The 16,860-nt window shown below is 38.5% G+C and overlaps 1 protein-coding gene across 3 annotated transcripts in view; it reads left to right on the top strand.

Moving 5' to 3' along the window:
* The window catches only part of ADIPOR1 (adiponectin receptor 1), a 726,925-nt gene that overhangs the window by 503,253 nt on the left and 206,812 nt on the right, over positions 1-16,860 (top strand). For all 3 annotated transcript variants that reach the window (XM_044076682.1, XM_044076684.1, XM_044076683.1), the window contains exon 6: positions 16,076-16,263. In XM_044076682.1, coding sequence (XP_043932617.1) covers positions 16,076-16,263 — 188 coding nt within the window. The remainder of the gene's footprint in view (positions 1-16,075; positions 16,264-16,860) is intronic.

The following is a 16,860-nucleotide window of genomic DNA, read 5'->3' as shown; positions in this document are numbered from 1 at the left end:
AAAACTGTACATTAGGACAGGAAGAGCAAATTGATTTATAGCTTGGATCTTGTTCCTAGATGTCAGTGCTGTTCTCAGGATTGTAAGTATTCCTTACTGAGCTTTATTCGCATTTGTTCACGTTTTATTGCTGATCCTTCAATTCCCAAGTATTTATACACTCCCTCTTGCTCACGTTCTTTGATATCCCATTCTTGTCCCAGACTGATGTTTTCTTGGTGCTGCAGTTTTCCTGCTTTAAAATTTTCTTTTCCACATTTATCAAGACCAAATGACATTCTAAGATCATCTGCAAAAGTTTTGACAACTTGCAGCTTTGCTTTCAGTTCCTCATCTGATGAGCTATACAGTTTTAAATCATAGACAAAGAGAAGGTGAGAAGTCATTAGACTTTGTTGTTTTCTAGGAGCCAAGTTGTAGCCATGGCCTAAGCTGTTGAGTAAACAGCTTAATGGATTAAGGGCAAGGCAGAATCGCAACGGTGACAGAGAGTCACCCTGGAATATCCCCCTTTGAATTTTTATCCCTGGGATAATAATCTGTCCTTTATCATGGCTTAATTGCAAAGTGGTTTCATGGTCACTGTAATGTAGTCAATCAGTGTAAGGTGCATCTTATACATATTTAAGCACTCTTTTTTTTATCCATGAATGTGGGATGGCTATCAAATGCTTTTTTGTAGTCAGTCCTAGCCATACTTAGATTCTTCCCCGTTTTACAGTTTTCTACTATGACTTTATTTAACAACAAATGATCCATTGTTCCACATGACTTTCTTTTATTGCTCTTTTGTTCTACTGCCATAATTGAGTTTTCTTCTAAATGACTGTAAACTCTGTCGGTGTAATCCCCGTGTATAGTTTGTACGTTGTCAGAAGGCAAGTTATTGGCCTATAATTTTTAGGGTAGCTTGCAGGTTCACTCTTAAGTAAGAGCATTGTTTTGCCTGTTAGCCAGGTTGGTGTCTGTTCTGGGTGCGCATATAAATAGTTCTTACTCATGGCTAAATCTTCATGCAAAGATGTTAATACTTTTAACCAAAAGTTAGGTACTGCATCTAGACCTGGGGTTTTCCAATTAGAGGTTTTTCTTAACTTTGTTTCAATCTCTCTAGCTGTTACTTCGTCCCATTTCATATCCTGTACCTTTAAACTTTTTATTCTTTCTTTTACTTCTTCTATCCATTTAGCGTCTTTATGTTCCACAGGATCTTCATAGATACTTCTCCAAAATGTATCTATTTCTTCTTTTTTGGCAGTCTTTCAGTTCCTTTTACCTTTATTTCCCAATTCTGTGTAAAACCTTTTTGGGTCATCAATAAATTGCTTATTTTGTACGTTTCCCTTGTATTTATCTGTGTATCTTCTAAGTTTTTTCGCCTGTGCTGAAATTTTTAGTTTATTTGCGATAGTGCATGATAGAGCCTGGTCTGTTCTAATACTGTGCATTGCTTTAGTCACATCTGTCTGTCTTAGTATTTTTGTTGATTTGTTCCATCTTCTATAATTGTCTAACAATGACACTTTTTATGTTAATTGATTTATAGTTTTCTCTGTTCGATACTTCCATGATGGTATTCGATTTCTCCCCTTCTTTTCCCTCACTACCCCGTGTTCTTGTAGCAGAACTTTATCAGTTATTTAGCAGCACAGTAACATATCCTGTTTACTTCTGTTATATCACACGGATCTCTATGGACAGTCCTAATTACTGCATTCATTTGTTTTATCAAACTTCTTACTTTTTAGGTTTTATTGACCTGTCCTGAGAAATTCATCTGATTTCACTTGAGAAGCTTTGTTAAGTGGGAGTTCCAAAGATGGGTAGAAGCAGATCAGTATCAAGGAAGTATCAGCAGTGATGCACACCTTCAAAGTCTTTCACCATCTGTGGACTTCAGGTCCTCCTGTTATGATTTTGTAAAACACTGTGATGTGGTATGTCAACAAACAAGGGGATACAAGGTCATATCTTGTATGCCAGTTGGCAGTGATAGCCTGGGAGCTGGCTTTACAGCATTCTCTAACTCTTCAAGTATCATACATTTCTTTCAAAGCAAAACGTTGTGGCTGACAGACCAAGCAGATCCACAGAAGTGCCAGCTCAAGGCAGTGGTGTTCTAAGATCTAGTACAGATGTGGGGAATGCCTCAAATACATCTGTTCATCTCCTTTCAAAACAGAAAGCTGAAGAAATTTTCTTCGAAATAGTCTTGGCAGGATAGAAGAGTTGTCCTTGTTTATTTCAAGTGGGACTGTTCCCAGGTCTCTGATGTTTAAAAGAGATGCTATGAGCTCCTTCAAATGGCGTCTCCTAAACCATCAGCTGTCCATCCTGTTTTCGCTGCCCTGTTTGTTAGTTTTTCTGCAGCCTCTGTAGCGTCGGACTTATCAGCCTCCTGATCCTGAGAAACCTGATAGATTCTGTAAGGTACTATAAGTGCCCTTCTGATGATCCTTCTGTGTTATCAGTTTCTTTGGACAAGCCATCTTAGTTGTTGCAATCTACTAAGCTCCTTCCCTCTGGTAAGGATGTTACCTTATCCTTAATGACCATTAACTACCAGACCCATGTGGCCAGATATGTTTTGGCCCTACTTTCTCAAGTTTCTAAGGTGGTGTCTGACCTTCCTGATTCTGAAGAGAAGGCTTCTACCCTTCCTTTGTTGAAGTCCTCTTCTCGAGTGGCCTGTCATTCTATAAAATGCAGCTGATGCCTCTTCCAGGGCTGCTGCTTTTGATCCAGTGATGTGGCGTTATTCCTGGCTTCATCTTCAGGCTTTGCCTGATGATATCAAGGCCAAACTTTTGGATGCAGCTCTAGATAACAAAAGTCTTTTTGGGAATGCTGCTGACGCAAGTCTCTTCAGGATAAGGGAAAGGATTTGCAGGAACTTAAACATATCTGTGTTTCCCTATTTCCAAGTTTGAGGAACTACCATTCAAAGTCAGTCTGTTTGTAGACCAATTCACCCCACCCCAAGGGTAAGAAGGGCTCTAGGCGTGTTCCTTCTACTAAGTCTACTCAGACTTCCTCCCAGAAGCCATCTTTTCAGAATAAGCCTTGTTCTATTTGATAGTTGGCATTCCCTTCCTCGTCTGTCAGGTTTCTTTTTCCCTTCTCTCCTTGTCTTTTCCAGATTGCAAGAATCAGAGGTGATCCGAAGCCAATCTGTTGGGGATACTTCATAGTTTGGAAGTCTCTTTCTCTCACTTTTCAGGTATTACTCATCATCCTTTTTTAACAGCTTCCTCATCTTTCAGAGGTTCAGCAGTCTCTCTTAGATCATGGCCCCATTCGGTTGGTTCCTCCCACCCAGGCGGGAAAGGGATTTAACTCCAGAATGCTTTTGGATCCTTGAAAGGAGGGTACATAAAAAACACTCCTGGATCTTTCTCTACTCAAGCCTTTCTCAAGATCCCTTATGTTTGGATGTCGTCTCTTCAGACCTTGTTTCCCTTTTTGCTTCCTCAGGCCTTTTTGGTGTGTCTGGAGCTCAAGGATACATAGCTAAGCATCCATATTCATCCTTTATTCAGGAATATTTTACATTTCTCTGTTTCTTCCTTGCATTTTCAGTTCTCTGCTTCGTCCTTTGGCCTTTCTACTGCTCCAAGAGTATTCAGCAGATGCCTCATTCCTGTCATTGCCTTTTGCATGCTTCGAAGTATCCATAATTTTCCCCTATCTAGCCCCTCCTTCCAGCAGTTTGTTGTGGGAACTCTAGTTTACCACCTGCTTTTACACAGTCTGGGGTTCACCATAAATCTCCAGAAATGGGTTCCGATGCCTTCCCAGGATCACGTCTTCCCTAAAGTTCTGAGTTTTCCCATACTGGTTTCTCTTCCTGCCTCCAAGGTTCTATCTCGGATATCCTTTTCAGTCACTTCTTCCTCTGCTCTCTGTCACAGCCAGGGAATTTGTCAGGGTTCTAGGATGCTTGGCCACCACCATTTCTTATGCTTCTCCTCGCTAGACTCCATATGAGGAAATTTCAGTGATAACCTAAAATCATTGTGGCTCCAGCAATGCCATCCTCTGGAGTTTCTTGTTCCAAGAGCGAGCTCCAGTGGTGGATTCATCAACTCTCTCAATTCCTTTTCAGCTTCCAGTCCTTGCTCATGAGCTTTTCGCTGACACCTCAGACATGGGGTGGGGTGCATCTTGTGGTCCCCTGAAGGTCCAAGGTCTCTGTTCTCCTCATTGGAGGTCAGATCATATCAGTATAAAAGGGATGAGGACTCTGCTTTAGTTCAGCAAGTTTTTCATTCCCTCTTTCATCCTGGGCTCCTCAAAGTCTTCGACAACACCACAGGGATGTGGTATATCAACAAGCGGGGGGGGGGGGGCACAATGTCGTATCTCCTTTGCAGACTGGTTCTTCAGGATTGAGATCTAGCTATTCAGCATCAAGTGACTCCTCAGGATTTTTAAATTCCTTCAGAGAACAAGCTTGTGGCAGACTCTTTGAGCAAAACCCAAGTTCACGTATGGATGCTTCATAGAGATGTGTTCCTGGTCATTGTCTGTTGGTGGGGTATTCTTCAGGTAGCTCTCTTCGCTTCCCCTTTGAACAATTTCCACTTTTCTGTTTCTGAGTCCCACGTCCTGTAACTTGGAAAGTGGACTCCCTGTCTTTTCCTTGGAAGAGGGGGGTGGTTCTGTACACTCCCCCCTTCCTCTGTTACCACGAGTTCTGTTTAAAATCAGGCAGAACTCTCCCAAAATCTTGTTGGTGACTTGCTTTTGGCCTGGACAGCATTAGTTACCCTCTCTCTCACTTGTCCAGGGGCAACTACCACAAGTTACCTCAATGGGTGGATCTTCTCACACAAGGCAAGGGATCTCTTACCCATCCTCACCTGTCCACTCTTAACTGGCACTGTGGGTGATAGGGTTTTCATCCCTTTTAGGCACCTCTTTTTCTGAGTACATGCTTCGGGTTTTGCAGGAGGTTGGGAAGCCCTCTATCAGAAAAGCCTGTATGTCCAAATGGAAGACATTTTCTGTCAGGTGCCTCTCAAGTCATCTGAATCCCCTTTCTGCAGAGGTTCTTCTAGTTCTCTCTTATTTGTGTTATCTGCTCTATGATACAGGGTTGGCATATTCTTCAGTTAAAGCTCACCTGTCAGCAATCTCTGCTTGTCTGATCTTGACTATTCCTTTGGCCTCAAAATTTGTGGTCAAACAATTTCTTAGAGGCATCCTTATCAGGCCCCAGAGAAAGAGTATTCTACCTTCTTGGGACCTCACTTCTGAAGCTGAAAAATTGACCCAGCCTCTTTTTGCGCATGCTTCTTCAGCTTCTTTACAACATTGTAATTGGAAGACTGTTCTTTTGAATCTTACTTCTGCCAAGAGGGTGTCTAGACTTCAGCCTCTCGTGGCTATTCCTTTCTTTTTTTAGTCTTTCATAGAGACAGGGTGTCTGTTCACACTAATCCTTCTTTTATGCCCAAGGTGGTTAATTAATTGTCCCTTAATCAGTCTATTTATCTTCCTTTTTTCCTTCTCCGCAGTCTGCCAGCGAGAAGGTTCTTCACACCTTGGATTTGTATAGACCGCTTGGATATTATGTAGATATAACTTAAGTTATTTGCAAACCTGAGCAGCTTTGTTTCTTTTCATCTGAAGACTTGGGTTTCGCTGTTTCTAAGCAGACTATCTCCTCCTGGATTTCTAATGCCATTTTATTCTGTTATTCTTTTCATGACAAGTGTCTTCTCATCTATAAAGGCAAATTTTACTAGGGCAGTTGCCCCTTCTGGCGCCTTTTTTGAGGGTCTGAATACCGATTCTAGCCTTGAGACTGCTACTTTGCCTTCTCTTCATACTTTTAGTAAACATTACAAGTTGGATGTTATTTCTAGGGCTATCCTGCATGAGTGTATGGAAGATTCCTGTGTGCCTTCTTCCTCCCTGGCTCCCTCTTGAGCTCTTGTACTCTCCCGTAGGTGACTAATACTGCAGCAGTGATATGGAAGGATGTCCTTCTCTTCGCTGTTGCAGTATTTGGTGCCGTCCTTCTTTCCTGTCTCTTGCCCTGTGTTCTAGTTGCCCTCCTGGCCAAGGAACCCTTTTCCTTCTTGTTGCACATGTTCACCTTTGTCCCTGAGGGTATTCTGTTCCTCCTGGACCTTTTCAAATCAGAGTGATTGCATCCATATGTTACCTTTATGCCTTATGTCGTGAACGGGGAGCAATACATGTGGCGTACAGCGCCTTTAAGAGCTGAAGACTTTGATATACTGGCCAGACATTGTGTTATCCTTGACAAGAGATCATTTAGGTGAAGAATACTGCAACACTGAAAGAATGACATCTACTGTTTTGGTAAGATTTTACACAACTGTACTTAGTTACACCAGTATTGTAAACAAATAAACCATTCCATACATTGTGCTTCATATAAACCAATATCACTTTTAAAAATTAACTTTAAAATATTTGTCAGTCATGGCAGATAGACTAAAACCCTTTGTTATGTGCCTTGATAAATGAAGACCTAACAGGTATATAAGTAAAACAAATCCAAGACAAGATCAAAAGAATATTAACTGTTGTTGGTGTATTAAATAAGAACAAACAAGAAACATCCTTAGTAAGTATAGATAAAGAAAGGACCTTTGATACAGTTAGATAGGATTGCTTATTTCAGATATTGGCTTGTTTGGTTTTTCTGCAAAATTTCATTTAGTTAAGAATATTTATTTTGATAAAGTATGTGTTAAACTAGGTTCATATTTATCAGATTCTTTTGAGATCAGGAGAGGCAGAAAACAAGGGTACCCACTTTCACCTGTGTTGTTTGCCCTTCAGTAGAAGTTTAGGTTTCAGCAGTTAGAATGAATACAGAACTGAAACTCCTGGAATAAAATTGGAGAATACACATTTATAATTGTGTTTTTTTTTTTTTTTTTTTTTTTGGAAGACATAAATCTAGTCAAGGCCCAGTGACATAAAAAATATGTACCGTTTTTAAGGGACATAAATGAGTAATTTACAGCTGCATTATTGGTACAGATGAGCATCACTGTGCCTGCTTCAGTGTTTGCATCATTTTTTTATGTGATGCTGTTACAAATATGGACCATTCTTAGTACGGTTTTTGCAAGTATAAGCACATCACTGCTTGTGTTCTGTGCCCTGTGGTAGCCATCTGAGCAATTCTTCTTTGACTTGTGTCATACATGGATCATACAGCATGTGTGTTTTTTAGGGCTTTCTTTTTGTGGACTTCAAACCCTTTGTATATTATTTCATTGTATTGCTTTAATAGGCATTTCCATCTGTTTCTGCCTCTGCTGCCATGATTTCCTTATGCCCTTAACATCACATCAGTCAGCACCTGATCTAACCAGTCCACCTTCCATATTAGTTCCCAGCCGTTGCTTGCTGATCAGAAATTGTTGCTTGACTTGAGATTTTGTGCTGGTGTTACCTGCTGTAGTTCTGTACATATCTTTATTGGTTTCGTTGAAGTTTCCTTCTTAGCACTGCCTAATCTTTGAATATTTAAAAAAATATGTATGTCTATATATGCTTTCATGTTCACGACTGTACATTTTAAGTTGCTTTCTGTATTCTGAGTTCAGCTACATGCTTTCTCTATGTGTAACTTAAGACGAGGGTTAAATTAATCTAGGATAGTGAAATGGTAGCATTTACATCAGCTAGGGTTACCGTCTGTGTCCCTCTTTAGGCAGTTGTGTCCTGCAAAAAAATCTAAAAAAAATGGCAAATGTCCTGAGATTTTAGGACAAAAATATTTTGTAAGTTTTCTTTAATCGTTGCATAAAAAGGTTATTTTGTATCTGAAATAGCTATATGTTGTATGAAATAGCATGAGCAACTCAAATGCTACAAGAGTAAACTTTTATTTTGGCAAAAAAGTGAAGCTCTCTCCTTTGCACAGGCTTATGGGTATGTTTTGTCCTGCAAAATCTCACATTTCTCCAAAAAATGTCCCACTTTGGGTGTTTGAAAAGGGGGCAACCCTAACATTGGCTAAAGCTGTAACACCATTTTTAGTAGAAAATGTGTACAATAATTTGAAATAAAATATTTTCTTGTACCTTTTAATACTTTAAACATGGCTACTTTTACTTCTAGCCATTGATTTTAATAAATAAATAAATAATCAGATGCCCTCAAGTTGAATCGAATCATAGTGACTGAATAGGCCAATAGTCTTCTTATGGCATAGTATGGAGATTGCCAGGCTTTTCTTCCACGCAGATACAGCTGCTGTTCAGTTGTGCAACAACCAGGTTTTTAACCCAGGTCTACTAGTTGTTAAGTCAAGGACAGGCAGGCTAGCAAGTACGGTAGGTGCACAGGCCAAACAAACTTGAGTAAACATAAACAAAAAAACAGCACCTTCGAAGAATGAAGCATCAAGGTTTATTGGAACCAGACCGGTTTCAGCATAAAGCTTTCATCAGTAGTACATCTCGGATAGCAGTTCAAACCCTGCAGTTCAAACACTGCAATAAATACCTGATCCAATTAAATGTCCATGACTTAATTTCCTGTTCAAAACAAAACAAAGTTATTGTGATACCAAATCCTAGGCACAAAAAAACAATATTCAACCACATGAAAAGTCTGTGTGAAATAGAACTTTTAATATACCTTGTACTTGTGATTGATATGTTAATATACCATGTGTAATTCACTGTTTGAGAATTATGATGCTCTATGCACCATGTATTAAGTCCAACCTAGTGGTATCCAACTCATGATAGGAAGCGAAAGTTTTACAATTTGTCTTTTTAATCCAGGTGGAAAAAGACCACCCAGTTTTACAATCCATTTCCTTTCCTTCATGTTTAATATATTATGCCACCCTGTTTTAAAGGATCTATTGCCTGATATTTTGTCAATGACTGTGAAAGAGAATTTAACTGTATGGTGAATCAGTGAATGTCTGTAGAGAGCGTTGGTGGCTCTGGCATTCCCTAATATCCCTTAGATGTTCTGACATTCGAAATCTGAATTGTCTAGAAGTTTGGCCAACATAGAAAGCTTGACAAGTGCAAGTGGGCAAATGTATGACCCAGTCTGTTCCACAGTTGGCGAAGCAATTGATGTTATACAGTTGTCCAGTATTTTTGCTGGTAAAAGTTTTGGTCTTGAAAACATGTTTACAAAAGGTACAATGTCCGCAAGGGTAAGAACCAACCAATTTCTCCCCTGTTGGTGTGGTTTGGTGATAAGTTGCATCTTGATGCGTAATTTATTTGTATTGAGAAAATTGGGAAACCAAAGTTTTTCCTCGCCTATAAGAAAGTAAGCATTTGTCCCCCAAGATGTCATCCAATTGTGCATTTGTCTTCAGAATGTTCCAGTGTTTATCAATGACGTCAACAAGATGTGCTGTATTTCTGCCAAATGTAGTGACCAACCTCAAGGTGTCCTTGTTATCCTGCCTGGGGTGATGTTTATATTCTAATAGGGTATCCCTAGATTAGTTTTTCGCCCATTGCATTGCTGAGTTGACATTCTGTTTGCAAGATCCCCTAGCTAAAAATCTGTTAGCTAAATCATGATGGGAATGTGTAAGATCCTGCTGTGAAGAGCAGATTCTCTTCAAATGCAGGAACTGAGATTTTGGAATATTGTTAATGGTATGTTTGGGGTGGAGACTGGTGGCATGCAACAGGCTGTTATATTGTGGATATTTCCGATAAACAGTAGTACGTAACGTGTTGTCTGCTTGATGCTGTAGATGTACATCCAGAAAGTGGATCTCATTAAGGTGATGACTGACTGTAAATTCAACCCCCATGTATTTCCATTGAGATATTCAATGAATTCCTCCAGATATTCACTGCCCCCTTTCCATACAAGCCAGCAGTCATCCCGATATAGTCTCTATATGTCTATGTCAGGCATATACAAATTATTTAGTTCATTGTATATGATGTGCTCCTCCACATATCCCATGTATAAATCAGCATATATTGGGGCAAAAGATGCCCCCATTGCTGTACCTTGAATTTGCCAGTAGCACTCATGTTGGAAATAGAAGACATTTTTAGTAAGGGCATGTTCAGCCATACAAAAGACCAGTGTGTTGAAACCCGGGCTGTTAATGTTAATCTTGTTTAACCAAAATTCTAATGCTGTTAATCCAGCCCAATATGGGATACTGGTGTAGATTGATTTGACATCCAGGGTACACATCAACCAATGCGGTTCCAATTGAGACTCCGAAACAGTTTGTAAGAATTCTGTCGTGTCCTTTAATCTGGCTCTGATATATGGCAAAAGTGGTTTCAAATATTCAGTCAGAAATGCTGACAAAGGCTCTGTGAGGGAGCCTATGCCCGAAACAATAGGTCTGCCTGGTGGCGTGTTTAAAGATTTGTGAATTTTGGGCAGTAAGTACAAATATTGTTTACCAGGATCATTGACCATTAGTTGTTTGGTTTTGACACTGATAATTCCCTCCTCAACTGCTTCCTGCAAAAAATTGTCTATTTTTTGAAGTTTGGAGTTGGGTCTGTGGGCATGTTCATATAATGCTGGGGGTTGGACAATTGTCTACTTCCCTCAGCCCAGTAATAACTGGAGTCCATGACCACCACCGCCCCACCCTTGTCTGCTGGAAGAATGGAAATGTCAGTGTTAGCCCTAAGATCCATGAGAGCCTTTTGTTCCATCTTGGTTAAGTTATGTCTGATAATATTTAGGGAGCCTAGATGGTGATGCAAATCATTAATCACTGCTTGTTGGAAAATTGCAACATGTTTGTCCATGGGTGGACTAAAGTTAGATTTGCGAAATAGTAGATCTACTAGTTGGTAACCTTGCCCCTTAACCTCTAAGCTGTTGGGCTGAGGTGTCAGTTTTAATATATCTAAGATAGTACACTTTGCAGCTTCTTTTGTGGATATCAGTCAGTCAGCAACAGGAAGACATTTTATGTTTCTAAAGCATATTAGTGGTGCTCGTCAGGCGTCTATGATAGATGAGCTGGCATTGATGCTGCTCACACTCTGGCATTGTTCTGCTAAAGTTACCCAAAGTGCAGTGCCTGGTGCAACATATGCTTGTCTTCTACCCCACTTTTTTTTTTTTAATTATGTCCAGTTTAACCATTTGGAATTGATTACTCCTAACAGTTTACTTGAAGTGATATCTAAATACCATAAGACTTGGAGCTCCATATTGGAATAACAAATTGTCAAAAAGAATGTGAGACTTGGGGGGGGGGTTCAGCTTTTTCCTGATGTGGAAGGTAGCATCAGAAATAAACCGCTCCAACGTCAAGCAAAAAACTTTAAAGAAAAGCTTTCAAGTAACAACCCTTTCTCAATCCTAATACCATTACACAAAATAGTCACCATTTAAATAAGAACAAACAAGTATCACATGACCACAGCCAGCATATCACATGACACTGCATAAATTTTTTAAAAAAAATACATTAAATATTTTGTTGTTGTATTCTTACTAAAACAGGTTTAATACTTACAGTATTGTTAAGACCAGGTTCAAACTCTGCACACAATCTAATAATCCATTCACATTCTTTATTTTCAAGAAAATTGTTTAAATCAGCCCTCCCCCAGTTTCTTTCGCTACTATGTCTATTACCCTAAACTTAAAACAGTGTTCCTCACCCTTGCTCATGATATGTCTACTTAGAGCATTCTTGTCATTTCTCCTTCTTGTATCCGACTTATGCTCAGTAATTCACTCCCTCAGCCTTCTGGTGGTTTTCCCCACATAAAATGAAAAACATTTTAAACAAGTGGCGAGGTACACCACATAGCTGGTATTACAACTGGCTGTGAGAGAAAAAGTAGGGTCTATATTATAAGTTCGAAGTCTGAAAACTTCGAATCTCATATGATCGACTATATGACCGAAAATTTCAAACATCAAACTTAAAATATAAACAAACTAAAAATGAAAAAACCTACCTGAACGCTCTGTGCAGGGGGTCTAGCCCCCCTGCACCCCCCACACCCCCCCTACTTAAATATACCAACTCCAATCGTACTACATTGAAGTGAAGGGAAAATATTCCCTACGGCAATCTTCGTTGAAACGTTCGATGTTTGAAAACTTTGCTCATATGATGTCGATCATATGAGATTCTAAGTTTTCAAACTTCGAACAAGTATATTGCCTGTTAGTCACAGGATGTGTGAACACATTATTATTACCTGTTAAAATATAATTACAACTACAGTTCATATACTTAAAAGTGCCTTCCTTCATAACTGTTTGTTGCTTGGCATATACTTTAAAATATGTAACATGGCCTTCTTTTTAAGTTTCTAGTGTTCCTATAAGAAAAGTAAGGCTTTTCATTTAGAATTGTCTGCAGCTCAGATAGAGCCAACAAAATAATCCCATTATTTTGTATAATTCTTTTAAAATCACCTATCCTTGCATTAAAAGTAGTTGCATACCTACTTTTACTACATTGAACTCCCTTCTGTACAGCAATCAATATTGAATTTGACTTTTGCACAAAAGTGTTTTCAGCTAAATTTGCCAGAGAAAGTTGCAGTAGGGCAGAGAACTCCATCAAGAAGGCGGTCGCAGTAGAGAAAGATATTGAGTGGAGCCTAGTGAAAAAACTGCAGCCCACTGCATTACAACAAAGACGCATGAAAGTAGCTGGTTTAAACAAAGGTATTTTGAACTTATCAGACTGTTTTTGTCAGATGCCCATATTTCGTTGTTGGAGAGGGATTTAAAGTTTATTCCAAGTAGTTCAGATGACATAGTGACAGCATTGACTGACTTAAATTGTTTGTAAGAACTCTGAATTTGAAATTGCTGTATAAAAATGATGCTCAAACTGATGTTTCGAATTGTAAAAACTAAGCACATTTGTACCAATTAGCAATCCAGTTTTTAACAGCATTTCATAATGTCTGTGAGAATAAAATTAGGCAGTTGTATACTAAAGATGTTAAAAAGTATTATAATTTAAAGTGTGATGAGTGTGAAGCTATGAAAACCTTGGAGAGTGATACTAACATCATTATTAAACAAGCTGGTAAGGGTGGGGCCACTGTAATCATGTGATATTACCAACATTATTAAACAAGCTGATAAGGGTGGGGCCACTGTAATCATGTGATACCAACATCATTATTAAACAAGATGATAAGGGTGGGGCCACTGTAATCATGTGATACTAACATCATTATTAAACAAGCTGATAAGGGTGGGGCCACTGTAATCATGAATCGAACTGAGTACATGGCCTCACTAAAACTGCTGTTGAATGATGAGCACACTTTTAAGAAAATTACTTTTTCTGAAGTTAGAAAATGCATCGGTGATGTAAACATGGCTATATACGACCTGCAGCTTAGTGGTGATATAAATATTGAATTGTTTAATTACTTTACTGTGCCTTGTCCCAGAACTCCTCAGATGTATGGTATGCCTAAAATTCGTAAGTCGCTCACCAACCCACCACTGAGACCTACTCTCTCAGGAAGGGGTTGGGTGAGTGAACCATTGTCTGTATACCTGCAGAAAAGGCTGTCAGTTTTTGCATATGTGCCCTAGTGTGGTTAAAGATACTTCTGACTTCTTATGGAAACTTAATGAATGGCATGTTAAAAGAAAAACAGGAGGAGACTTTGGTTATTTACTTTTGACAATGGATACAACTTCTCTGTTCACTGTAATTCCGAATGATTATGTGCTTGAAGCCATATGAGAATTTTTAAATAATGAAGTCTCTTTGCCATGAAATGAGATGGAGAATATTTGCTTACTTCTGGAACCTAGTATTAACAAAAAAATGTTTCTCTTTGATGATGAACCTTCTTTGCAACAGGCAGGAGTGGCCATGGGGACATCAGTGGCCAACACATACAAATATTGTATTGTATCAGTGGGAAAAAGTTTATATATAGTAACAGGCATGTTTTGAATAGTAAAGTTGAATGTTATCAAAGATGTGTGGATTGTTGAATTTTTTGTATGGAAAGGGAGTTTTGATGAGCTGCATGAATATATTTCTTATTTAAATGGCATGACAAATTTTCTTAAATTTAAAATGGAACATTCTGACAAAGAGATAGTGTTCTTGAATATTATGTCTGGAGAAAAAATTAGAAAGAATAGAATCCAGCATTCACAAAAAAGAAGTCCATGCTTGTCGTTATGTGCATTAGCAAAGTATGCAAGCACCTCGTGTGTTCTCAGGAATAACGAAGGCTCAGTATGTTATGTCAAGACGTCTTTAAGAATACAATTAATTGAATCTGTAGTTATAATTAATCACAGGTCATGTGACCAGTGAATGACTATATAAAGCATTGTGTTTTTATAGTATACATCTTGATAAAGCCTGGTACTAACCCAGCGAAAGCGCTTGATTCAATGTTGACTGCTGTTTGGTTTTACATCTTTGTTACGTCCATTAAAGACAGTTTCATTACTTTTTTGGGTCGGTTGTCTTCAACTGTGGAAGCATTTTTAAATACTGATGACCAGAAGTTTAATCAGCAACTAGAAGATATGGCTGATGAATTTATAAATAGTAGTTATAATCAAACAGAACTTCTTAGAATTTGTGATGGGGTAAAAAGGACAGAGAAACCTCTCTGAAACCCATATTTTCTAAGGGGCAGAAGAAGTGGTACAAAAGGGAGTTAAGTGTAGTAAAATTAGGTATGCAACTACTTTTAATGCAAGGACAGGTGATGTTAAAAGAATTATACAAAATAATTGGATTATTTTGTGGGCTGTATCTGAGCTCCAGACAATTCTGAATGAAAAGCCTTATTTTTCTTATAGGAACACTAGAAACTTAAAAAGAAGGCTATGTTATAAAGATTTTAAAGTATATGCCAATCAACAAACAGTTACGAAGCAAGGCACTTTTAAGTGTATGAATTGTCGTTGTTGTAATGATATTTTAACAGGTAATAACAATGTGTTCACACATCCTGTGACTAACAGGCAATATACTTTTTCCCTTACAGCCAATTGCAGTACCAGCTATATGGTGTACCTCGCCACTTGTGTAAAATGTTTTTCATTTTAGGTGGGGAAAACCACCAGAAGGCTGAGGGAGCAAATTATTGACCATAAGTCAGATATCTAAGGAGAAATGTCAAGAATGCTCTAAGTAGACATACCATGAACAAGGGTTAGAACCATTGTTTTAAGTTTAGGGTACTAGACATAGTAGTGAAAGGAACGGGGGGGGGGGTGATTTAAACAATTTTCTTGAAAATAGAGTATGAATGGATTATTAGATTATGTGCAGAGTTTGAACCTGGTCTTAACAATACTGCAAGTATTAAACCTGTTTTAGTAAGAATACAACAACAAAATATTTAATGTATTTTTTAAAAAGTTTTATGCAGTGTCATGTGATATGCTGGCTGTAGTCATGTGATACTTGTTTGCTCTTATTTAAATTGTGAATATTCCGTGTAATGGTATTAGCATTGAGAAAGGGTTGTTACTTGAAAGCTTTGCTTTAATAAAGTTTTCTGCTTGACGTTGGAGCTGTTTATTTCTGAATCTGTCGTTATTTTTCCAGTTACCACAGCATCAACCTTATTACCATGGTAGGTAGCGTCACAGTAACTCACTATGAAAAACTAACAAACAAGATTAACTGGCAATGCAGTTCCACCTTAAGGAGAGAAGCGTATCTGGTAACCCCTAGAGAAAGATACCAGTTCACTGACTCAGCTGTCATTGGTTAGAAACACAGCTACTGTAGCTGTGGATTATTGGAGGTAGAAGGGCTTAACACAGATTCAGAAACAGCATTAACCTGTTATTCTTTCTGTCCCATTTCCTTAAAAAAAAAATCTCACCATAGACCAACAAAAATAGCTTAAAGTTTTACGTTTGCTTGTCTTCGAATGATTGATCATTTTAAGATGTAGCTAGTATTCTCAAGATTTCCTGTTAACATATTATTTATTGATGATAGTTACTGAAAAACTACATTAGTTGCAGTGTTGTCATTTAGTGACAGACACTTAACTTAGAAAAGATATTTTGTATGATTGTTCTGTCTCTCCCCTTATGTTGACATTTTCTGCTAAGTTTATTTTTTTCTCCTCAGGTTGGACTATTCGGGAATTGCACTACTGATTATGGGGAGTTTTGTACCCTGGCTGTATTACTCCTTTTACTGCTCACCACAGCCTAGACTCATCTACCTCTCCATTGTTTGTGTGTTGGGTATATCTGCTATCATAGTTGCTCAGTGGGATCGATTTGCAACACCCAAACATCGGGCAACGAGAGCTGGTAAATGTTTTTTTTCTGTTAGCATTTCCATTTTTTGATGTGATAAAGCTCCCATACTAACGAGTTATATATGGTCTCACTCGCTGTTAATTTGAAACTTATCTGAGTTTAGATTATAGATCACAGTTACTGCATTGCCAGCATATTCACACCATTGCCACTCTGGGCAGTTTATCACTGTAGCAGTTTCAAAGCAAAACCATTTTTTTAAGTGTATAAAAATAGTTTATTGGGCATGCTGTCTGTCACATTCATTACTGCTGTAATGTTGAAATTATACATGTTGCAAAAGTATGTAGTGCTTCCAGTCACTCAGCAAGTATTTCACAACCAACTTCCACATCAGCTTTCCATGTTTTAGAATTTTGCTTTTCTTGTTTCATCTGTTTAATCCTACCTTAGGCAGGAGGCTGAGAGTCCGGGGCTATAGAGGCTACAGAAAAATAATCTCCCCTGCCTGTTTTTTGTACAACCGTGTAACAATTAACAGTGTGATTCCTGGCCCATTTCAGTGTAGTAACATCTTGCAGTGCTGTAAGCTGTGCAGTATGCTTCCATACAGTTTTGTATTTACAAGGAAGTTTAAATTCTCTACAG

This window comes from Protopterus annectens, chromosome 7.part0, assembly GCF_019279795.1.
Source record: "Protopterus annectens isolate FY-2018-M chromosome 7.part0, PAN1.0, whole genome shotgun sequence".
Taxonomy (NCBI): Eukaryota; Metazoa; Chordata; order Ceratodontiformes; family Protopteridae; genus Protopterus; species Protopterus annectens.
The sequence above is the reverse complement of the archived record's forward strand: the minus strand, read 5'-3'. Positions and strand labels throughout refer to the sequence as shown.